Raw genomic sequence first — 26,039 nt, 5'->3', positions numbered from 1 at the left:
ACTTTTTGGTCTAGACAGTAAACATAATACACATTGAAATACTTTAACGGGTACACAGGCTGCAGCATAATTCGATCGGTTATGGCAAAAGAGTCCAAACACTTTAACATTAAAGCTGGTTTGGAATCAGTTTATTTTCTCTTGCAAGTCGAGGGATTTGCAGCCAGCGTGGCATAACAGATAAGCTTAATTTTACTCATCTGTTTCCAAGGAAATCAGTTTTTACATTCTTGATGTTTTTTATTTAAATTGGCACACAGCTCCACAAATACATCTAGCTGTCAATCAAAGTAGATTATCAGGTAATCAGGGTGCAGCTGAATGTATGAGACCCCTTCACTCATCTGGTGTTACACAGATTTTGCTTCCCGATTTGGGCTGACATCTAACGACTAAACTTGGGTTACATTTACCCGTGTAATTACTTTAATTACTTCTCACCTACATAATAGTAAGTTGTACTGAGAGCTAAAGTTTGTCAAACTAACTTTAAACTTTACTTCAAATTATAAATAGCTCACTTTATACAAAAGTTAGGCCAACATTATCCCACACACACACTCAAAGGATTTAGTCAAACCTGACCTCAGCCACATGTTATTCTTGAGTGTGGCTGATGTGATCGTGGCTGCAGCTGCTTCATTGTGAAAGCTGTCAACACTGTCAGTACTTACCATACAATTTAAGCGCTTGGATGGGTGTGCAGAAAGTGCAAGCATATTCTCAGAAAAGTAGGCATATTCTGTGAGGAACTATTAAAGAGACCAAGTGGTGTTTCAGTATGTAGCTGTTAATGTTTTTGTGTTACATCGTAGATGGCAAAGTGCAGAGGTCTGGGTTCATTACCAGACAAAGGTCCATGTTACTCGTCTTTGTCCATTGATTCAGCCCAGTCGGCACTGTTTATGTGCGGGAAGTGGGTGAGGTTTTGTTGCCTCTCTAAAGCATCTCCTACCAGTTCATGTCTGTGCAAAGGGAAATGCACCCTGTTGTGCTATTTACAGACTCAGAAGTAGATGTCCAAAAAAAATCCATACCATTACGATGCCTGCTGTGCTTGGAGAGATAAAAGTTCGACTAAAATTTTACCCTGTGCTTTTAAAGAAGGACTCATCCAGGCTGGAGAAACTGATCAGGAGGGCTAGCTCTGTGGTCGGCATGAAGCTGGACACTCTGGTGACAGTGGCAGAGAAAAGGACATTAAAGAAACTGATGGACATTATGGACAATGCCAGACATCCTCTGCACACGGCCATAAACAATCAGAAGAGTCTGTTCAGTGACAGGTTGCTTCTCCCAAAGACAAGAACTAACAGACTTAAAAACTCCTTTGTCCCACACGCCATCAGACTGTTTAACTCCTCTCTGGAGGGGAGAGGGAGGGGAAACAGGAGGACAAAGGAGGGGGGAACAACTAAGCTGTAGTGCCTCTTCACCTCACTGTGCAATACCTTTTGTGCAATACTTTTGTAAATAGTCAACAGTGCAATAGACTCAATACTTGAAATGTGCAATTCACTTGTATTTTTATTTTTATTCCTATTTATTCTATTTATCCCCTTCGTATATTTTATTTATATTGTCTCTGTATTTATATATATGTGTGTGTGTATAACTCTGTAACTTCTGTCGGTGCTGTGCTTTTTTGGAAATCGAATTTCCCAGAGGAACCCACCCGAGGGATTAATAAAGTTCTATCTTATCTTATCTTATCTTTACCGTGACATGACAGTCTGCCTGATAAGTGCTCTCTTTTTCTCTTTCCATCCAGCTCCAGTCTTTCCTGCAGGTCAGCGTGTTCCAGGTCCGGGTGGATGAGTGTCCCAGCTCCGAGTGTGGCGGGACAGGTGGCTGCTCCAACACTTTGAACGTGCGGGACACGCCCACAGTGGTGGATTGTGGGACTATGAGTCTTGTGTCTGTGACAGTTGAATCCACAGCGGTGTGCTCCTGCCCAGGCAGAGAACAGTCCCATCAGCCTTGTGCCACATATCCCAGAAACCCCTGCTACAACGGTGGAGTGTGCGTGGACACTCAGCATGGCTACAGGTGAGTTGTTTTCCTCTGCTTTGTTTTTAATCTTCTTTTCCTACCTCATCCCAGCTGTCATTGCAATGGTCTACGAAAGGTAGACCATTGCAATGCTCCTCATATGGGATCATTACACTGCTGGGATTTCAATCTGCAGTGTTGTATAGTCTGTAGTTTACAATATTAAGTACACTGAGATTGCTGATCATGTTGAAAATTAACTTCAAAATGCAACAAATTGTTCAACCTTCACAGTTTCATTATGACACTCACAAAATCTTGTTGCTGAGTGTCCTAATGTAGCAGCATACGAACTTTAGCAGGTTGTTTTTAGTTGTTTAGAAATATGTTCAGGTTAGTAATAAATTCCCTTTAATTTCACTCATTTGCAGAATTTTGCAGAAGTAAACATGATAAATTATTACATTCATGCAGTACTTGTAAAAATCGAAATGGGCTGCACAGTGTGCACATCATTACTGACCTTATACTAGTGCAATTTTTCTCCTATCACTACATTTGTGCCTAAATATAAAGTGTAATTAGATGAAAAGCTTTTCTGACTGTGCCCTCATCCATGTCACTTAATGACCTTTATTTCTCATCAATCTCAAATTTTCGTTTAGGAAGGTGGCAAAGTGAGATGTTCACTGTCATTTGGAATAACTGGAGATGTGATTTGGAAATGAAAAAAAAAACATTGTGTTTTTAAAGATTATTTTGCTGTAGAGGAGCATTTTGTTTGTTTTTATGCATGTGTATTTTCATGATATTTTTCATATTTTGCGACCAAAAGGGTTTATTGTTATTAATTTTACCGTTCATTTTCTCCTCCAGCTCACGTCATTATATTTGTGCAGATTTTCACCGCTCTGTTGAAATGGAAATATTGATATAAAAACTACAGAGATAATGTCTCACTGTCTTTACAACATTTCAGAGGGGTAACAGAAAATGACTGACAGTAACAGAAAAATATTAATAATAAAAATAAAATAATAGTTAAAATTAGCATAGCTTTAGGGGAGCTATCAGGACAAAGCCCAAAAGACGTTCTTTAAATTGTATCTTATGTCTTGTTGGGTTTTGCCAACTGCTGATACACTGTGACTAATCAAGTGCAAAGAGGTTCAGTTCTTGTTGGCGATTTTTTTTAATTGCATTGTGAAAGTTAATTATTATTTGAAAGTTAACTTCTCAGGAAGGAAGGCCACTAACTGAACTAAATAATGATAAATCAATAAGATGCTTGCATAAAACTGCATAAAACAAAAAAAAACATGGCGATGGAGGATCAGAGTCATATATATTTGTCCAGTTGCTCTGCGGTATTCTATACATCCTCCTACTTAGGGCGATCGTGGCTCAAGAGTTGGCAGTTCGTCTTGCTCCTCCCCTTTGTGAGTGTGGACGCTTCATCTCTTTGCTCTTGAATGCTTTGCTTCTTATATTGATTTTTATTGATTTTTACGCTGATTTTTTCCCTTTTTTCCGTGTGAGCTTACCTGCGATAACTTCTGGACACTTGTAGATCATTAGGACTAGAGTGTTCTTAACAGAAACAGCAACATTTTATGGTTACCTTATCCTCAGCGCTCCGTGTGTCTGTGGCCTAGACACAGCTGAAGCCTGATTACAGCGTCTGGGCACCGAGCAGCCTCAATAGCCTGGAAAGGTGCTAACCGCTAGGCAAACTAGCAACAAGATGCCTTCCCTCTCCACAGATGACTACCACAGCCTCCTGCAGAAGATTGCAGTACTGGAGACAAAAATTCATCGCTTAGAAGTAAACGTGGAGGTAAATGGACTGTGTGGAAATGAAACAACCTTGCCTTTGATTCAAAACAATGGCGATGAGCAAGCTAGTACACAGCTAAGGAGCACAGATAACATGACCAAGAAAGTAGACTCTGTGCATTATTATAAATCCTCAAGTGATAATCCCCCCTTAGACTGTCTTGGTGCAAAACCAAGACATAAATCATGTCTCCTGGAAGGGGGAGGACGTATCACAGGCAGGGCACAGCGAGCTGAAATCTCTGAAACCGACTGGCCTTCACTTCCTACGAGACAGAGAAGCTCTTCTACCCCTGTATATGGGAGGAAACAGGACTGGACAACCGTGAATAGGAAGGTTAACAACAAACCTCCAAAACAACTGAATGTGAAACTGCAGAACAGATTTGCTGCACTATCAAAGGACCCTGGATCTATATCGGACAACCATCCATCTAAAAGCAGCGAAATAAGGTCTGAAAATCTGTTGAAAAGTGAAAGGCCACAGGGAAAGCTAAAGGCTAGGCCTGAAACTCTGATTGTGGGTGACTCTGCCGTAAAGGATGTACAAAGGATGTGCGGTAAGAACACTAAAGTCCTCTGCTTTCCTAACGATATGGTCAACAACCTGAAGGAGAGAATTCTTCAAATTGCAGATGAATATCCAACTGTGACAAACATTGTTCTGCATACAGGGTCAAACGATGTGTCCAAACAACAGTCGGAGGTTCTGAAACGGGACTTTACTGGATTATTAAATACTGTAAACTCTCTGAATGCAGCTGTATTCATCAGTGGGCCTGTACCGCCGGTCAGAGGAGGAGACGAGAGATTCAGCAGGTTGTTTACACTGAATAAATGGCTTATATCAGCATGTGCTGACCACTCAGTGCATTTTATCGACAACTTTAATATTTTTTGGGAACGCAGGCATCTGTTCAAAGCAAATGGATTTAATTTTAACAAGTCAGGGGTGAAACTGTTCACCTCCAACTTGTTTTATTCCATACGTCATCCATCCGTGCTTGGTGCCAAGGCTGAGATAAACGAGGAGTTATCTCATAAAGAGGAACAAACAGTACTCCAAGAACAGACAAAGCCCAGCAGAAACCTTGAGGAGGAGCTCCATTTGCCCCCACCCGGGAAGAGCCTCAGAAAGGAGAGACACCTAAGGCATCTGAGGAAGAGCCTCAGAAAGGAGAGACATCTAAGGCAAGAAGAGGGGTCCCTATTTGCCTCCAACTCTCTCAACAACACCAACGACCAGGACAAGGGACCACGACCTTCCCCAGTCCCCCAAACCCCTGACAGGCCATCACCCTCCTCCCCCTCCCTTTCTCCCTCCTCCCCACACCTGAAATTCACTGAGGAGATGATGGAGCGGGTCAATGCTGGGCTCAGATCTACCCCCCGTCCCAATCCCTTTTTGTCCCCCATAAAGCCCCCACCAGAGCGGCCAAAGGTTCGCCATCAAGCCCCACCCTCAACAGAGCAATCGAAGTCACATTGCCCAGCCTCGCCCCCCTTAGTTCCTCTTCATGCCCTGTCTCCGCAGTCTGATGCGTGATGTGTGAAGGGTCCGGGTTGTGAGGATTATGGCAGTGATGACTTTTCCCAGGAGAAGCTGGGACCCTGTTTACTAGAAGGTTTTAAAATTTCTGTACTTTTAGGTGACAGGAGACATGTGGCCTGGTCAAAACACAGAGAGCTGCACTCTAAAAGATCTTTAAACATAGTAAACATACCTTGTGTGCCACAGACTGCTCCCAAACACGAGGGGACAAGTAATACCTCTAAAACACTTAAGTTGGCTTTATTAAACATTAGATCTCTAGCTGGGAAAACATTTTTAATTAATGATTTAATCACTGAGCACAGCCTTGTTTTTATGTTTTTAACTGAAACTTGGTTGGACCAAAGTAACAGTGGAGCTGTTCTCATCGAGACGACCCCTCCTAACTACAGTTTTATCAGTGAGGCCAGGGTGAGCAGGAGAGGAGGAGGGGTTGCTGTCTTATTTAATGAATCATTTCAGTGTAAGCAGCTATCTCCTGGAAGTTTTCAGTCTTTTGAATATGTGGCTTTACAGCTGAAGGCCCCATCCAAAGTTGTGTTTCTTAATGTTTACAGGCCTCCCAAATACTGCACAGACTTTTTTAATGACCTCAGTGAACTGTTGTCTGTGATCTGTGTTGATTTTGACTGTGTAATTATTGCTGGGGATTTTAACATTCATGTGGACAACCCTCAGGACAAAGGGACTAAAGACCTAAGTAACACTCTGGGCAACTTTGGGCTGACTCAGCATGTAACAGAGGCCACACATAATAGAGGACACACTCTTGACCTACTGATCTCCAAGAGCCTGAGCATTTCAAAGGTTACTGTGTCTGATGTGGGCGTGTCTGATCATTACTGTGTTTTCTTTGAAAGTAAAATCTCAGCCCACACAAATATATCAACAACAGTGATCACAAAACGGTGTATAACTGAACACAGTAGTGCAATTTTTAACCAGGTCTTCCCATTAACACCTGACCTGCCCAGAGGGTCAGTCAATGAGCTCGTCAATAGCTTCAATGCTAACATGTTAAATGTAATGGACACTATTGCTCCCATTAAGGTGAAGGTTATCTCTGGAAGGAAAAAGTCTCCATGGAGAAACTCCACACTGGTGAAAAATGAAAAAAGAGAGTGTAGGAAAGCTGAGCGCAGATGGAGAAAAACAAACCTCCAGGTTCATTATGACATTTATAAAGAGAAACTTCACAATTATAATTTACAACTGAGGAGTGCAAGGAGGTCCTACTTCTCTGACATCATCACTAAAAACAGCCATAATGCTCGGGTCTTATTTTCTACAGTTGACAGGCTAACAAACCCTCCTGTGCCAGTGGCAGCTGAACTTCATTCAACCATGGCCTGCAATGACTTTGCCAAATTCTTCACTGAAAAAATCCAAAAAATTAGACAAGCAATTGGTACATCAACAGCAGATCCAGGATATGTACTGTGTCCACCAAAAAACTGTTTAAACACCATAAAACAGTTTCAACCTATTAACAGCAAAGACCTGGAGGACATCTTAGGTCAACTGAACTCCTCCTCCTGCTGTTTAGATGTCCTGCCAACAAGTTTTTTCAAAAAGGTCTCAAAGACTTTAGAGTCAGACCTGTTACAGATCGTCAACTTTTCTTTATTATCAGGTGTGTTTCCAGAATCACTAAAAACTGCTGTAATCAAACCTATACTGAAAAAGGACAATCTTGACAAGACACAAATGAACAACTACAGGCCGATCTCAAATCTCCCGTTTTTAAGTAAGATCATTGAAAAAGCAGTTTCTCAACAGCTCAGTTACTTCTTAAAACAGAATAACTGCTACGATGCCTTCCAGTCAGGTTTTAGACAGAACCACAGCACTGAAACCGCTCTGACCAAAGTGTTTAATGACATATGTCTGAATACAGACAGTGGAAAAATGTCAGTCTTAGTTTTACTGGATCTCAGTGCAGCATTTGATACAGTTGACCACAACATATTACTCAAACGACTGGAGAACTGGACAGGTCTTTCAGGAACTGTACTAAACTGGTTCAAAACATACGTAGAAAACAGGAAATACTTTGTATCAATAGGTAACTTCACATCTGAGCAGACAAGTATCACATGTGGAGTTCCCCAAGGTTCCATCTTGGGACCCCTTCTGTTTAACATTTACATGCTCCCACTGGCACAGATTATAAACAACAACAAAATAAACTATCACAGCTATGCAGATGACACACAAATATATATCACAATGTCACCAGGAGACCGAGGCCCTGTACAGGCTCTTGGTAAATGCATTGAGGAAATCAATGACTGGTTGTGCCACAATTTTCTCCAGCTAAACAAAAACAAAACTGAGGTAATAGTCTTTGGCGCCAAAGAAAAACGATTACAGGTCACCAGAGAACTTCAATCTATACATCTAAAAACCACAAACCAGGCGAGAAATTTGGGTGTAGTGATGGATGCAGACCTAAACTTAGAAAAACACATTAAGACAATAACAAAGTCAGCTTACTATCACCTCAAGAATATATCAAGGATAAAAGATCTGATGTCTCAACAGGACCTGGAAAAACTAGTCCATGCATTCATCTTTAGTAGGCTTGATTACTGTAACAGCATCTTTACAGGTCTACCTAAAAAATCAGTCAGACAACTACAGCTCATTCAGAACTCTGCTGCTCAAGTCCTCACTAAGACCAAAAAAGTGGACCACATCAGTCCAGCTCTGAGGTCTTTACACTGGCTGCCTGTCCGTCAGAGGATAGACTTTAAAGTTCTGATGCTGGCCTATAAAGCTCTGAATGGTTTAGGACCAAAATACATCAATGACCTCCTGACCCAGTATGAACCATCCAGATCCCTCAGGTCATCTGGATCCGGTCTTTTATCAGTTCCCAGAGTCAGAACCAGACACGGAGAAGCTGCATTCAGCTTTTATGCTCCTTATATCTGGAACAAACTCCCAGAAAGCCTCAGATCAGCTGAAACACTCAGTTTATTTAAATCCAGGTTGAAGACTCACCTGTTCTCAGCTGCATTTGAATAAAGCACCAAATCCACACTTTAAGCTTAAATTTCAAAACTTACATTTAACTACTGATTTTATCTACTGTTCTGATTTTATCTGTTTTGATTTTATATACTGTTGTTTGTTTGTTTGTTAATTAGTTAGTTAGTTTATTTGCTTGCTTTAATCAATTTTAAATCATGCTTTTTATTTGTTCTTGTTTCTAATGTCTCTGTAAAGCACTTTGAATCACCTTGTTGTTGAATTGTGCTATACAAATAAACTTGCCTTGCCTTGCCTTGTAATCGGAAGGTTGCCGGTTCGAGCCCCGGCTCGGACAGTTTCGGTCATTGTGTCCTTGGGCAAGACACTTCACCTGCCACCTACTGGTGATGGTCAGAGGGGCCGATGGCGCGACATGGCAGCCTCGCCTCTGTCAGTCTGCCCCAGGGCAGCTGTGGCTACAACTGTAGCTGCCTCCACCAGTGTGTGAGAGTGAATGAATAGTGGAATTGTAAAAGCGCTTTGAGGGTTTCAAAAAGCGCTATATAAATGCAATCCATTATTATTATTACATCCTCCTACTTGCTATATAGGCCAAACATCCTACTTATGATCTCAGAACAAGAGGACAAACAGGTTCTGGGTAAATGGTTTACCTGGTTGTTTTGATTCTGACAGTTTTCAGTCTTGTGGATTGAGGGAAATGGTGAAAAATCTTGTGCCCCTGTTTTGATGGACCAATGTTGTAAACTTCAGCAAGGAGACTTAAAGATGTAAATATTGAAACCAGCGCACAAATTGGTAGTGTCATTTTAAAAACTGATTTTTTACACGTAAATAATGCATTCAGGGGGAACTTTAGCAGCTGTGGTATATCACACCTGGGTATGCTATGTATTTATGTCAGGATGGGTTATATTAGAGACTAACTAACCACATGTGACTCACTGTGTAATTTTTTTTTTAACAGGTCAAACTCTATGGCATAGGTTGTGCGGAGGTTTTGGACACACAAGCATCGAGACCTAACGCATTGTTGGTTCTGGTCTTTGAATTTGATGTTTGTTCGTTTTGTTTTTCGTTTTTTTGATCATCCCTTTCTTTAAAGCATAAAAAATTAAAGTAAAATTTCTACTGATTGGACCGTCATTATGAAGAGCTCGCATTATAAACTTTAAAGTTATCATTTGACAGATAAGGTCGGGTCACATTGTACTTCCATGTGATTTTCAGTGACATCACAACAATGATTCTTCCAAGCATGAACTATTGGAAAGGCATTCAAGAATGACTAATCTCAGAAAATTAGAAATGCGATCACATGGCTAATACACAGGTGTGGTTGTAAGCCTCTCCACTGCTTTGCTAATCCCCCTGCTTGTTGAGGGTCAGCCTGGAGAGCAGACATCGCAGATATAAAGAAATCCCAAGCATCTCGGGTTGTCATTGAAAAGCGAGTGCACCGCAAGTAAGCCTGTTCTGAGGTTTGAATGCTCTCTCCTGGCATTGAGATCAGTCAACATCTTGTAGGGTTGGTTTATTTTTTGCCAAGGTTTTACTTCTGCCAGACATGAAGAAGTCCCAGTGCTGCAGCTTTTCTACTACCTGAACTACAGACTAAATAAGTTGTAGAGTGTGGGATGTATGGCAGGAAGTCAGGTTCCAGTTTGGCTGCTGTCTTGTCTACAAAGAAGTTGAAATGCCAAGAGAAAGACAGTGATCACTTATTACATTCAGTCAGCATAAAATCAGTAACTGATTAATTTCCAGCTTTCAGTGATGTCTTGCCACAGTGCAAGAAAACGAGCTTTTATGAGGGGAGAAGATGGAAGCTGGATGGAAATTAAAGGCTTGATAATAACCTATAAACATATGCTTTTGAGACTGTGATGGAGAGATGAAGGCAGAGCTCCTGTGGTGTGTGTATAACTACATTCACTCATTCAGTCCTGACTTTAGACGCTAAATCGCAAAGGACGGTGATTAAAAATGTAAAGGAAATTATCATATCAAAATAAACGCCTTGCCCGGTGCCACAGAAGGAAATCTTTATTTTTGCACAATGGCAGCAAATGTTCCAATAATCCCATAACTCCTGAGCTCTTAATTTAAACTCCCAGCCCTTTTCTCACTGAATTTCCCCATTAAGAGTGTGCTGTTCCTCACTGGTGGGTTGCAACAGTAGGTCATGCTGAATTAAAATGAATTTGCACATAGTATTTTTATTCATGCTAAAGGGAATTCTTGAACCTTGTAACAGCTGTTAGAACTAACATACATCTGCTGGAGGAATTTTAATTTTGAGTGGGTATGTGTTGGCAGGGTTGCCAACAGCAGCTACAGTACGAGGCAAAGAGACTTACACCGGGCATGTTTGAGGCCTTTCATTTCCTTGACCTTAATTTCTCATCTACCAGTTTGAATCTACTCTGTAATATTTTGTTATTTTTGTTATTTTTACATCATTGTTGTGGTTCTTTCTACATGTAGTTGTTTCTGTGACTGAAAAGCGTGCTTCATTGGGCCGAGATGAGGTGACTGGCTTGATCATCGAAGAATATCCCTTTTCTTTGCCTTGAGAAACTCTTGGGTTGCTTTTGCAGTATCTTTTGGCTCATTATACATTTGCACATCGTCAGATCAGTTTGGCAGCATTTGGCCCAATCTAAGCAGAGACTACAGCTCAGTACACTTCAGAAACTATCCAGCTACCATCAGCAGTTACACCATCAGTACAAACTAGTGACATAGTTCACTGGCAGCCATGTTTGACAGATGATGTGGTATGTTTAAAATCATGAGCATTTGCTTATTCCATCATTCTGGTACAACTTCATCTTAGTTTCTTCTTAACAAATGTTTTGTTAGAGCTGAGCAGCACATGTTTTCTGGTCTAATCTGCCTTCCTTCTTGACTGTAACGAGTGGTTTGCACCTTTTTGTGAGCCCTCTGTATTTCCATTCGTGAAGACGTGTCTTAAATTCTAGACTTTGACAATGATATAGTTACGTCTTCGAGCGTGTAATTAACTTGGCTAGATGTTGTAGAGAGTTTTCCTGAGCAAAGCGATCGTCCACTTTTCTTGTTCTGTAGTCTTCCAGACTTAAGATGTTGCTGAGTTGCTCAGTGCGTTCCTTCTTTTTAAGAATGTAATAGATTTTATTTTGACGCTCCTAAAGCTCTTACTCTCGCTTTGATAGGTTTAATTGGTTTTTTCAGCCTAATGACAGCCTCGTTCATTTGCATTGACCTCTCTTTGGGCCTCATATTGACAGTTCTGGTGAACGGTTGCCAAATGCAAGTTCAACATTTAACATCAACTTCAGGTCTTTTGTCATCTTAATTTGTTATGGATTAACAAGAGAACCAACCTCACTTAGCCATAAATCTCCTTTTCAGTCAATTGTGGGGGCCGAGTATAAAAATGTCTGTTTTCCTTAACAGTTGACACAAAATTTGTGTTGAATTCCTTGAATTTAAGCTGAAAGTCTTCAGTCACATCTTGATTATCAACTGTGGAGCTCAACCACAACCAGATCTCACTTTGGCCCAGGTGGACCTTGTCTGTCAAAACTATAATATTAGTGTTTTTCCTAAACATGCTTAGCGATTATGTGGTATATGCAGAGAAAAATGTTATATAGACTAAGGTGGATGTGAAAAGTGATCTAGATTGTTAGAACTCTGTTGTTTTTGACTGCTCCCTAATTGGTGGGGCATCATGCTGTTACCTGGGTACTATACCACGGAGCTTAAGTGGAGCAACGAACAATGATGTGTCAAGGTTTCTTGTTAATTAAGCAAAGTCTGTGAACTCGTTCAGGCTGGCAACTCTGCCAAACACACTAATATTCCTCACTCTTCATGTCATATGTCAAGCACACCCCTCCCACCTTGCATCGCTGCCTGCTGTTTCAACCCCTCCACTACCCCAACACCCACTTGTACCTTCCAGAGGGGATATTTACTCATCATTCCCCCAATTTATATGGACTATATTTGCAGTGAGTGATGAGCTCAGAGCTTTTACAGCAAACTCAAACTGCATCCTCCTGCTCTAATAATTAGTTATCTAAAACACGAGTTGTCTGAGTGAACTGTTATTGCTGATGTGCCACCCAATTTGCTATCAGTGATTCTTTGGCAGAAAAATAATCTCTACCAACACTTCACTTTTACATTGCAGAGCACGATTAAGGCATATTAGCCTGTCAAAACCTTCCTTGATGGCTCTGCCATGTGATCAGGTACAAGACTACAGTTTTTCTAAAAGTTTTGCTCTCTTTATCCGTGCTTTCAGCCTGCTTTAAGCAATCACACTGTATTGAACTGCTCATTTTCTCTAAATATTCATACGCTTCCCACACACTTTCTAAATATCCTGCTATATTCTTGGGTTTAAAGAATTTGAGTGAAAAGGACTTGGGACAGCAGGAGACAGTTTGACAATTTCGACTACACAAAATAACCTTATTAGCACCAAAAGGCTCCAACATGACGCTCTAGTCTGTATGTGTCTGTCTTGCTTGCGGCAACAGTTCAACACTTGAATGACTGCTGCATTCATCCTTTCATACAAATGTCAGCGCCCAGCTATACAGCATCTAATTTTGCATACGGGCACTCACAGCAACAGCAAAATGGAAATCATCCAGACTTGAGCACGAGTAGCAATTGGAGTAAGACAGGAAGTGATGTGAAAATGGAGCAATGGTTTTCTGTTTTGACGTGTTGACAGGGAAGCCACTGTCATGGGATGACACCACAATGTCAAGCAGATGTACAAGGGATAAGGTGATGGGAGATTGCTTGAAATTCCATCTGTCTGGGTGAGATAAATCTTCCACACCTTCTGTTCCATAACTGTTAAGATGGGTCAGAATCAGAGGACAAATTTCCCCATGAGGAATATTAAAATATACCTCAAATGAAACCCTGGGTGAATGCGTGGACATCTTAAGAATTTAGAGTTCATTAAACTGCCTTTCTCTTATCAGAAGGTTTTATAATATGACCATTTAATCCAAAGCCCGAGTATGTGACAATAAAAAACAACTAACCCACACTGAATATACTTGAGCTTGAGTTTTTCAAATATAGAATCACTTTCTCAAATTTAGCATAAACCGCCATGTTTTGCTACATTTTGGTTAATAATATTTCGTTTATACTACTTCCCTACATGTTTAGAGGTTTAGCTATGTGGCCTTTCCCCCAAGCCACAAGAAAAAACGATTTTCAGAGTATTTTTGCGGAGCACCAGCTCCTGTGTGCTCCTGCATTGCTTGCCGTTATAAATAGAAACAAACCTTTCACAACCTCCTGCTAGATGAAAGATCTTGCATGTTAGCTGTCACATGCTGCCAGTTCTTGTTTCGAATCCCCAGCAAACAAGTGAACTGAAGGAGAGGGTCTTCATTAGCATAAATCACTCTGTAAACAAGGCCAAAAGCAGGGCGAGAACATTTCAGCAAATCCTTTCAACTACAAACACCGATGACGAAATAAGCTCGTTGGTGCGTCTGTGGTAGAAGAAACATGATGACCCTGTTTAAACTTCAAGTAATTCAGCCTGATGCCGTGCGTAGCCTCAGACTCGACTCTTTAATGGTGGAAGTGAAGAGCTATGTGCAACCAATTAAATACAACACCAGTGTGTGCCTAAGATTTTATCACTGTCTCAACTGTGCCTCCGTGCAGACTTTGAGTTTTGTGATGAAATTAGCAGTCAGTTCGCGCTGTTGACCTCTGTAATGGTTAGATGTTAACAAAATAAGTCACATCTAATTGTTTATCAAGGGTTAAAATGATGTCAGCAGCAGACTCCTCCTGGCACATGCTTGTTGTGTTACCATATTCCACAAGCAAAGGTGCAGCACATCAGAAAGGATAATGAATGTTGCGCTTCAGTGTGTTTTTTATTCACTATGCTGGAGTGATAATTAGGAGCAGGAATTTCCAGCAAAAATACTATACACTTTTAATTCATTGTTGCTATTCTTCAAAAGTCACATCCATCCATCTTCTCTGGCTTACTCGAAGTTGAATTATAGTAGTAAGAAATAATCAGGATATTTCCGATGTCTATTTGACCAGCAGGTCCTCGTGTATGATCCAGAGTGGATTCCAGGTGGGGTGAGATTAATAATCATGGCAACAAGTAGTAGGTGTACACCAGGATCTCCTCCAAGTTGGGTGCATTCGGAAACTCTCCAGGAGAAATGCACAACCTGATCAGATGGCCAGACCACCTCAGCGGACTCTGTTTGATGGGAATGAGCAGTAGCTCTTCTCCAGGCTACTCATCGCAATGACTGGAAAATCAAACCTTTTCCGTCTGCCTCACCTCTCTGCTCACATTAGCTCACATGCATTACTGCTACACTCTTCCTGTCGCTAGTCGACAACATCCCAGAGACTCTAAAACTTTTTCTCTTCGGTCAGCAGCTCTTACCCAACTTAGTGGGAGCAGCCACAGTTTTCCAGTAGCCTCAGAGGTGAAAACTACCATTCTGACTGTTGCACACTTGGCCACAGACTTTCCTGTCGTATGCTAAAGATCATGTTTTGATGAAGCAAAGTGGAATCACGCCCATGAATACTACAAAATAAATACTTTGGTTTTAGTCTTATATAGAGAGCTTAATTCTAACAGCTGACAGTGCTCTAGAATAAAATTATAATGATCCGCAAAATAGATTACAGATGTTGCATTCTGGGTAGAATATCTGTCTTGCACACTGATGACATACATATGTGCATGTATTTGACCTTTGGACATCACATAAAACAAAACCATAGCAGCTGCTGTTACACATGTTCTCTGCTTTAGAAAAACACAACACAAATATTCAGGTACAGCCATATGAAAACACACAAATCTATGTGCTCTGAACATATGTGACGGCAGACGAACATAAAGCCTCATCACACACGTGTCCTCTAAGCTTTCTTGCTGTGATTTGTGGAAGTTAATTTTACCCTTCAGCTTCATTTAATTAGAAGCAGCGAGTGAAAAGGGCAGGATTTGAGTCTGGCTGGCTCGAGCCAGCATGTAATGTGGCTCACCGCTGGACCCGAGCAGGATGCCTGGCTGGATCCCTGTTAGGCGTAATCCCTGGATTACTCACATGCACACAGACACGCACACACGCTTACACAATTATTAGCTATTCCTCTCACTCTTAGTGTTAATCTAATCCACAAATAATGCTGCAACCACTCACATATGAAGAAACCTGTATTTTTACTGCTCAAACAAATAGCTTTGTCTTGTGGGTCAAAAACAATCAAATTAAGGTTTTAATCAGGTTCATTAAGAATCAAAACATTTTCTGATATTACTTTTTTAATGCCTGGCTGCAGGTATCCAATCTTTGGCCAGGTCCAAACCAAAGCATCACTGAACACTGATTTTTTATTTGTACTGTTATCACACAGCAAGAAAGTTCCTGGTTCAGTAGCAGTTGGATATATTTTCTTTCATGCGTCACTTTTGTAATATTCCAATGAGTTTCCAATCCTTTAAAATACAAACAAATGATCAATGTTGCAGAATTGCATAGATTCAAACATTAAGCATTCACTGTAATCTTTCAAAATCTCTGAAACTCAAGAGAACCTGTCTGGGAGGGTATACTGTAGGTTCCTTGAGTAATCCCGGTTCTCAGAGTAGTACGAGTGAGATGTCATGCTATGGGATATGCCTGTTTATTCCATTTAGCTAATCATCAGTCCTGATTGGCTGGTGAGTGCGATGACCAGAACAGGCAGAACCCCCACTCTTAGGTAGTTACTATGTTACTATGAAGACATTATTCAAGATAAGCACCTCTTCTCACTTTGCCCAGCAAGATTTAGTCAGTTTGATTAGTCAGACATCTCACTCGTGCTGGTCTGAGAACCGGGGTTATGCAAGTAACCTAACATTTTCATTCCTAGCATTGTTTCAGTGTCTTACTAAGAGATATGGAAATGAGACAAAAGAGACAAACAGGTCACAGCTTCTGCAAACTTAATCTTCAGATGAAGTAAAAGGAGGTGTGGAGCATGTTGTCAAGATATTAGGCATGCATGAACCAACCATCTTAGGTGCAGAGACTGGCCTGGGCTTCAGTGACACCACAGCCTGCATAAGTGCCTGAATATCACTGACATGTAGTATGCCAGAGGCGATTTAAAACACATTTCAAAACTGATTATTTGAAGCTTTAGCCATATGAGAGTCTGTCATTGTCATGGTGTATAAGACAAATAATACGGTGAAGCATAAAAGGTTCAGCTTTTCAGATTGCAATCACAATAAAAGGGTTTAAATTATTGCCCACAGATCTGGGTTTGCATTGCGTTATTCACATCAGCTGTAGATGCCAAGAAGTTCACAGCTTCTTTAGAGAGCCTATAAACATGATTTCAGTCATGTTTGAAAGCTGAACAACAACAACAAATCTTTAATTCTCACCTGATTTGCAGTCACAAAAAGTCCACCATATTTAACGTTTCATATCACATCTTCTTGCATTTTTTATTTTTTTATTTTTTTGGGCTCCCCTTCACACATATACTGTCAGAAAAAACACGTTTCCTCAAACTATCTCTTATTATTTCTTATTGTCTTCAGATGATAACCTTTGACATACTGACATGCAGTAAAATTAAGAGTTATACACGACAATTCGAGCAGTCACGAGGGGTCACTGAAAGGTTCAAGAACAGTTTTGTATTCCACAAGCTGTGAACTGTCTGAATACATGTGGGATTCAGGAAGCACTCTCCACAAGCATCATCAATACACCAAATGAGAAAATGTCTAATGTTGTTTGTTCCTCCAGTAATGTTCCACACGTCGATTTTCCTCCTGTGTATATTTGTGTTGAAGCGTAGCAGCACTGACTGCTTGATGAGCTGTGTATACCTTTTTATAGTTGTGCTTCGTTAGGCTTGTGCTTTCCCACTCTGGACATATTATGGACTTATAGAACTTTCAGTTGAGTAAACGTGCTTTACATCCAAACCTGGATACATAATTCATGTTCTATGAATAAACATACTTCAATCAAGTGTAAACAACACGTTTCCTGGTATTCTGGAGACTTTTAGACTTGGCAAAGACGACCTTTTGTAACTGTGATGCACATGTAGACTTTCTATTTGGTGTAACAGTGGATCTGTCATAAGGCTGAGGGGAGTGAGCAAGAACTGTTCCATAACTTGGTGATCAAGGCTTAAAACTGAGTGCATGATTAAATGCTGGCTCTAAAGTAACACGTTCTGCATCTGTTTTATGAAAACTGAATGCAAGCCAAAGCGGAAATGCAGGAATTGCTTCTTTGTGAAGTATCAGCCAAATAGATGACAGAGAGAGAACAAGGCAAAGCAGCTGAAGCTGGCAACCCAGAGATGCAGATGATTGTCGCATTTTCAATCACGTTAGAGTACCTGAGCTCTGTAACATCTGATGTGTGATTCTGCTGGTTCAGAAGTGGGAGCAGCAAGACAGTGGATGTCAGGAAATGAAGATCGATAGGAGAAGAGAATAGAAAGGAAAAGGGGGATTTGGGAAAGGCTGGGGAAATGAGACAGAGTTGGATAAAGGTGAAGGGAATTAGGGGGAAATGGGAACACATGAGAGAGGGAACAGTGGTAAAGAAAAGGAGACTAGAGGATCAAAAATGGGAAAGGAAGTGCAGGGTAGCAAGGAGAGGAAAGAGGAAATGATAAAAGAGCACGATAATGAAAATGGGAGCAAGGACAGAAAAGAAGAAAAGTGAAGGGGGAAGAAATAACACATGCAGATAAGATAAGAGTTAATAAAAGATAGAATGGCTGTAGGATAGTTTTCTGCTCTTGGGGCTTTGAGATATGACCCCAACGCATACACACACACACACACACACACACACACAAAAAGATTACAGTCCAAGATTGAAGAAAGAACATGCAGATAATCGAGGCACTGGGATTAATAATGAGATCTGGGAAGTGAGGGGGTTGAGTGGAGGAGTGGGATTACGGCTCCCGGCCCAGCGTTAACAAACGCAATTCCCAGCAGACAACGAATGAGCAAAACAAAGCTGCCTTAAGAGGATTGGAGAGCTTCGCAATTGTGTCTAAAACTATGCCTCGGATTGTCTTGTGCTCAGAGAATTAGCGTGACATCACCAAAATGAAAATGCAGGCGTGAATGTTTTCCTGGTACCTCCAGTCTTACACGCCAACAAAACTTTTGAGTATGAATGACTTTTTAAAGCCTAAGGGAAAAAAAACAATAAGCAACAAATAAATAAAAAGGTATAAAATCACAGGTAGCTTCTTCCTTCTCTTATTTACTTTTCTTACAAGTGTTTCTTACCAGTGAAGTGTTGCAGAATCCTTATTGGTCCGTGGAGTAAACTGTTCTTCCACAGAACATGACACCATAGGATGTTAGTGCGACCTGCTGTTATAAGCAGTAACCTCAGGGGCTGAAAAACCAAACAAATGTGCCAAAAACTGCATTTCCTCTGATGGCATTTTGAAGCTGGCTCTATAAGTAGAGAAGTCTCCTTAGACTGCCGTGTAAAAGTGGCCAACGTTACAGCAGAAATGAAAATGTTTTCTGCTCGGCACTAAAAATAAACAAATGTTTGGCTTCTGAAGTCTACGCTGCCTTGATTGACAGGTGTCTCTGATTGGCCTTGTATCCACTAAACTGAGTCACAAGACGTGACTTCTGCACTGGGCTTGTGGTTTTATGAACCACCTGCATTGTATAATTGTAGCACTTCGAATTGTCCACGCTAGCATTTCCTGATAATGTAGAACTTCACCCCGTCATCACCTGATTCCAAATTCCATATACCCTGGAAGTTGGATCATTTATCAGTGAGTGATGGCAAACCAGAGTTGACCACATTCCAGTTGTAAAAGTCAGAAAAATTCTTGTTCAGACTCAAACCCGTACAGACGTGTTTGAAGGTAGCATTTTCAAATAAGAATGTCAAACTGTGTTTTTCAGTAAGTGTACAGAATGTTCTCTTGATAAATCATACAAAGCTACTCTAGTGATAAATATGTAGGTAGAAAGCACATAATCGGACCCCATTAAAATGGCAAAATTGGGCATTCTTTGGTGAAGATGTGCACTTTTAGAGTGGAGAAAGCCATTGCATTGCTTTAATGTGGCATTTAATGTTCGATAGCTAGAACTGTAAGGGAGATACATTCAGGCTTCATACTTGGACTATAATAAAATGCATATGTATTTGCACTTATAAACAGTGCTGCAGCACAGTCACAGATAGAGCATGATTTTTGTTCAGTGTATTTAACAAGTCACAAAAAAGCTACATTTGTAGTACATCTTACAACTTCTGTTGTAAGTTTATGCGTGCTGCTGGTACGCGATTGCCCCGACTTTCCAAGTGGGGGAGTTTAGCTGAAAGATTTTGACTGTGAACTCAGAATTTCTGACTTCTGGCTCAAAATACAGCACAGCATTGACATTGTAATTTGGTTTGGTTTGATCAAAATGCATATAGAACCCATGGTCATACCCATCTTTTCTATAGCATGTGGCTTTAAAGTGGAAGTTGAAGTGTTTTTGTGAAGAGTAGATGTGTGCTAGTGCTGTCACCTTTAGGTGGATCAGAGCTTGTCACCTGATTTGAAATCAAGCTTTACACAGATGTGTTTGAACAGCTGGCATTTCCAATTAAGAATGGCAAATTGTGTTTTCAGTAGGTTTTCAGTCTGTTTTCAAAATCTTTCTCGAGATGAATCATTCAAAGCTATTATAGTGATAAATACAGTGGAAAGAGCATAATCGGTCTCCCTTAACATTACAAAATTGGGCACTAGCTTCAGTGAAGACATGTTCTGTCAGAGTGCCCTTCGAGTTGAAAAAGCTATTACATCACCTTAAAAAGGCATTTTATGTTTCATAGCTATGATGGTTCTGATTCTGCGCCGCTTATAGTGAATTCAAGCATCCTTTTCTCAAACTGTGAAGAAAACCAGGGCCCGGATGAATAAAACTCTGCATACAACTGACACTATTTACCCACAAAGGCTCAAATGTGCGTGCACCTTTTTGCATTTGCATTTCACACAAACATACACGTGTGCAGGAAAAGGTGTATGAATAGCATTTGTGCATCTGGCTCTTGGTGATTCATGGAGATTTCTTGTACTTTAAGGTTGGCCAATGTTCAAGTCAGCACTACCCGTCTTGCGGCAGAGTGTAACATCTTGTCGTATATTACATTAGCATTCGTCTAAAGTGTTTGTTTGCCTGCTTGTGTTCCTGCATCTGAAGGCAGTGAAGTGACACATGCCTCCTGTATTTGTACAGGTGTCATTTATTGTATGTGGGCTGCTTGATTTCTGAGTCTGCATTTGTTTGTTTGCGTGCACATGCATTCACGTGTCCTCTTTCAATTCTGGAGAAGAGCAGAGGCAGAAAAATGAGCAAGAGAACGAAGGAACATTTGGATGAGAAATGAGCTGTCTGCGGAACACTAAGGAGATGTGTGAATGCAAACACATAATGGTGGAAATACACATCCTGTGTGGGCTTGTAGGATCCACCAGGCTCAGACTCAGAATATCTTGAGAGGCAGCTGAAGTGTGAATAACATAAACCAATGAAAAACTCACTTATTAGGAGGAAGAGAATTCCCCTGGAGAAAGGCATTGTTGTTCTGTTTGTGTGTGTGCGCGCAAATTTGGAAGGCAAGCTGGGTGTACAATTTTTATATTTCTTAATTGCTGGCAACATGTGGATTGAAAGAAGGGAATTTTTATTTTGCTGAAAAATCCATGACTTTCCCGTGAGATTTATTTCCAGCTACTAAACATGAAAAGATGAAAGCTTTTTAAAAATAAATAAGAGAAATAAGAGAAATTGATTCAGGAATGTGTCGAGTTTAGATGGTAAAATACACACTCTGAAAAGGCGAGGGAAACAGATGGCTGCGATAATATAGTCCCATTGTTGTTTGGGTGTATGTTTTTTTTTACATTTCACTGGTGATTACAGAGAGTAATCACCACTCAACAGAGTTGGACATGTTTTTATGTCAGAGGAAAAATTCCTGATTATTTCGTACTCATTTTATGTATTTATAGGATTGTTCATGTAGACAAAGAAGATGCATATAAGTGGCATTTGTAATTTACAGGCTAAAGTGCTCCCAGAGAGAGAAGGTGAGAGGTGACATTTTGACAGGAAGCAGTGGTACAAATGAGTACTTGAATATGTGGAAACACAGAGAGAGGAGTTTGGTAGTGATGTTGTGATTCTCCCTGTGGTTTTGCCACTAATGAGAACATCTGCATCAGTGAAACATACGAAATGAGAGAGCGAGATAGCCGAAGGGGAGCTTAGTCTGAGAGGGGAAAACAACTAGACTTGGAGACACGGAGAGCAGACGTGGTGCAAAAATACTTGAAAGAGCTAAATATGGCAAAAGGTTCAAAAAGGGGTTGAGAAAGATCAGGGTAGTGTTTTAACTGAATTTTCACAAAGCGGTGAAAAAATCGGAGCCATCTCTTTATTGCATTCACTAACTCGTGTCATTTCGCCTCTTGATTTCCTCTTTGTCCCAAGGTGCCAGTGCCCAGCTCAGTTCGAGGGGCCTGAATGCCAGCAGAACAAGCACAGTTTCCATGGCAACGGCTATGCCTGGTTTCCTCCCATGATGCCCTGTTTCGAGAGCCATGTGTCACTGGAGTTCATCACGGACGTGGCTGATGGCCTGGTGTTGTACAGCGGCCCCTTAGCGCAGCTGCAAGCCTGGGACCACGAGGACTTCATGGCTATAGGTAGGAAACGTGTTTATTTCGTGTTCTGTGTTTTCATTACTGGGGTCCAGTAAAGGAAAAATATTGATGCCTGAGATGACTATATTAGTGATCTCATTCGCTGACATCATACATAGCTAAGAGTAGAAAAAACTGCTGGGAACTCACTAAGAGCAGCTGAAACCTGGAGGGATTATTCGTACAAGTGCTGGCCTCATTATTTGACCATATTTAACATGAATATCACAAACAATACAGAAAAAATAATATGTCCTGCCACATTCTGAGATGAGGAAGACATTACTTTTGCCTTTTATCATTACTTTATCATTTCTGGAGCAGCAGATAAATCCTGCAGATTGAGCTTCAGAACAAAGAGCGACTGTTTTATTCTTCCGCATTCTCCCCATCTTATGAACTGTGGTATTAAAAGTGCATAAATCATATATACTTCTCACCTTTTAGCATTATTTCAGACTCCCAAGGTTGCATTTCAGCAATTCTTGAAATAATGATGGCACTTTCAGCTTTGCAGTAATAAAAACTGTTTTGCTTAAGGGGGGCTTAAAAGTTAAGGTAATAGACATTTTTAGATGAGGTAAATAATGGAGGGATTTAGTGTGGGAGGATTAAGAAGAGGAGGTATCGTTTTTGTGTAGCTTTACTCTAAACAAACAAAACAGAATCCAGACTATGGCCCTGTGCTTCGTACGTCGCTTACTACATCCAAGATCAAATGAAACATCCAAGACCAAATCATCGCGCTAACTCTGAGCTCGCTATTCCGGTTCCCCGAACACACCTGTTGTTGACGATTAGTACAGCTGGATGAAGTAATGTGAGATCACTGGGTGGCCCAACAGGGGCTACGCATCGATAGTAGAAACATTGATCGGCAACCCTTTGATTGGTCGGCGAAAATGTCGAAGGAGCGCGCTCGGTATTTTTCGGCAGCAGAGCAAGAACTCTTGAGTGAGGGATTTCAGGAGTTTCAGAGTTTAATTAAAACGCAAGGGAACACTGCAAAGGCTGCAAAAGCAAGGAGAGAGGGCTGGCAGAAAGTTGCTGACAAATCAAACTCGTAAGTAATTCAATAATAATAATAATAATGGAGTGGATCTATATAGCGCTTTTCAAGGCACCCAAAGCGCTTTACAATGCCACTATTCATTCACTCTCACATTCACACACTGGTGGAGGCAGCTACGGTTGTAGCCACAGCTGCCCTGGGGCAGACTGACAGAAGCCAGGCTGCCATATCGCGCCATCGGCCCCTCTGGCCAACACCAGTAGGCGGTAGGGTAGATTTATCATATCACACCATATTATCCAATATTATATTACATTATATTATATTATAATATGTTATATTATATCCCCTTTCACATTAGAGCCACAACAGGACCCACTAGAACATGGGAACAAGTAAAAGTGAAATATAAGAATATTCTATAGAATGGTAATATTTATCACTTATATTGCTTTTCGTCTCTTGGAAAGAGACCCTGAAATAATCTGTTTATTTGTTTATAACAGCAACCAAGAAAAGGGCAGAGCAAAAAAAAAAGACAGGTGGTGGTCCTGCACCCCCTCGTCAACAAGTTGGTTAAGTAAATAATACCCTCACGGGAAAATCGATATCTCTCTATGAGCACACTGTCGCGCTGAGCTAAAGGATCCTGTCTGTCCCGCAATATACGCTGAATTCTGAGGACTCTCCTTATCAATCTTGCACCTTCCGCAATGGGTTGCTCGCGTAAACGGACAGGACATGGCTGCGACAGGCTTCCCAAATCCACCTTCGCTTTTATAGCCGTGGTCTCTCATCTTGATTACACGAAGTAATTTACAATTACTACTCTGAAATATGAATTACATCTGTAATAATCACATACATGTAATAGAATATTAATAGTTCATTTCCCTTTTTTAGGGAATGACCTGTATGTATCTGTGTGAAATCAATAAAAGGATCAAGTGCTGCATTATCTTTAGTTACATTGATGTTATTTATTTATGGTGAAACAGTGGTGGAATATCGCTGTTGCTTTCGTATGAATGACGCGGACATACCTGCGTGGCCGCGATCTAATCCTGTTTACATAAAGTAAACCTGCTCCCCAGCAGGTTTACGCTTACGGCTCTGTTGCTATGACAGCAAGTCCCGGATGGGCTTCGGGGAACCGAACGATCCAGGATCACGCGAAATCGTCAACAATCAAATCCAGCTAACTCACTTAGCGAGGTACGAAGAACAGGCCCTATGACTGTGAAACCCAAATGGAGGTGCTTTTTCCCCAGGTGGTACGTCTGTGGTTGCTAGCGGTACGTGAGAAATGTGAACTAATTAAAAAGAAATAGAAATAGAAACACCTAAGTGCATTTATTTTTTTATTTTTCCTTATGTAAATCATTGATATACTATCCTAAGAACAAAATACCTCTTGGGTAAACAGAGTGGTGCGGGAAAAAACTAGAGACAAGCATCAGCATGTTCTCGTCTAGATGCTGTGTTGAGTTGAATATTTCAACTTGTGTGGTTGAATTTTACTGTTCATCAAGGCAAGTTGGATATGCACTCATCATTAGGTATGGCAGGAATGCTCAGTGCAAGTAAACAAGCATCTCCAATTTCTGGTTTAATTCCCTGTGTATTAACTTGCAGTGCACTCAGGATTAGACAGTGACAGTCATGCATACACAATCCTGCTGTTCACTGCAGTGATGTATAGCGTGAATATTGGTAAGAAACTTTTGAAAATAAGTGTAAATTGAGCTTTATCAAGGTTTCATCTGTAGCTCTTAAGGGAAAATTGTGTCCCTTTGTTTTGTTGCAGTGGCAATATTCTTAAACTTTGAAGACAATAAATCTTCTTGAATAGAGGGCAGTAGGCAGGGATTATAGACAGATGGAAACAAAGAACAAATATCTTGTACATGTTGGTATATTTAGTGTTTTAATCTGAGAGACTAACACCTCCTTGTCTCTCTTGCTACTCCTTTCGCCTCGTATTGCTCCTCTCTCTTGGGAGAGATGCTGCTGTTCCATCACTGCCAAAGTAATATGTGTGGGAGGTGAAGTCCGCCTGGAGAGCCGGATGAGTTGTGTGTCTGTGTATATGTGTGTGTGTCGAGTGTGTATTTGATGAGCAGGTTTGCAGTGTGAATCCTGAATTATTTCTTTAGCCTTTGTTGGTGTCAGAGGATCTGTGTGTGTTTGAAAGCCAGCCAGTTTGTGGGTCCTAAAGACTTAGGATTAGGTTAGTTGAGTTGTTAGTGGACTTGGTGCACAGTGTGTAATTAGAGTCAGGCTGTACATATTTAGAGCTCTAATTAACTTGGGTCAAGGTTGACCTACTGCATGTAACAAATCCATGGGCAAGATTAGACTGTGCTGAAGCTTAATATTCCTGCATCACAGTATGTACCAAACTGCGTTATGGTAAAGAGCGTTCTTTACGGGGGGTTATTTACAGTATTTGTATATGCACTGATGATCAAGATGGCGCCGCGGATGGCAGCCTCGGTACTGCGCTCTCTCGCACTTTTCTTGCTTCTGTTTATTTTCTGCGCTTTTGGTCACTCAGACCACATCACTTTCTCCAGAGATCAACTGCTAAACATCAGCCAGTCGTCTCACTATAGTTCTTATCCATTTTTCACAAACCTGGAAAAGTTTTCATTTTAGTTGGAGTTGGAGCTCACAGCTCTCTGTGGCTCCTGGAGAAGACGTAGACGGGGGAGTCGCGCTGGTGAAACTACGTCGGCGAGGATTCGGCACGGCACTCCCCTCCATTCACCTCGCGAATCTCCGCTCTCTTCCAAACAAAGTCGACTAATTACTGCTAACAAGGACTTTGCACGCTCTGCTGCCCTCTGCTTC

The 26,039-nt window shown here is 41.0% G+C and overlaps 1 protein-coding gene across 1 annotated transcript in view; it reads left to right on the top strand.

Moving 5' to 3' along the window:
- The window catches only part of LOC146718174 (neural-cadherin), a 333,699-nt gene that overhangs the window by 197,244 nt on the left and 110,416 nt on the right, over positions 1-26,039 (top strand). The window contains exons 26-27 of the mRNA XM_085431334.1: positions 1,772-2,049; positions 21,963-22,177. Coding sequence (XP_085287460.1) covers positions 1,772-2,049; positions 21,963-22,177 — 493 coding nt within the window. The remainder of the gene's footprint in view (positions 1-1,771; positions 2,050-21,962; positions 22,178-26,039) is intronic.

The sequence above is a fragment of the Copadichromis virginalis genome, linkage group LG1 (assembly GCF_057382275.1).
Source record: "Copadichromis virginalis isolate Kocher_CV1m ecotype Utaka linkage group LG1, C_Virginalis_male_GT1.1, whole genome shotgun sequence".
NCBI lineage: Eukaryota > Metazoa > Chordata > Actinopteri > Cichliformes > Cichlidae > Copadichromis > Copadichromis virginalis.
Note: the sequence above shows the minus strand (reverse complement) of the source record. Positions and strands in the feature narration are given on the sequence as shown.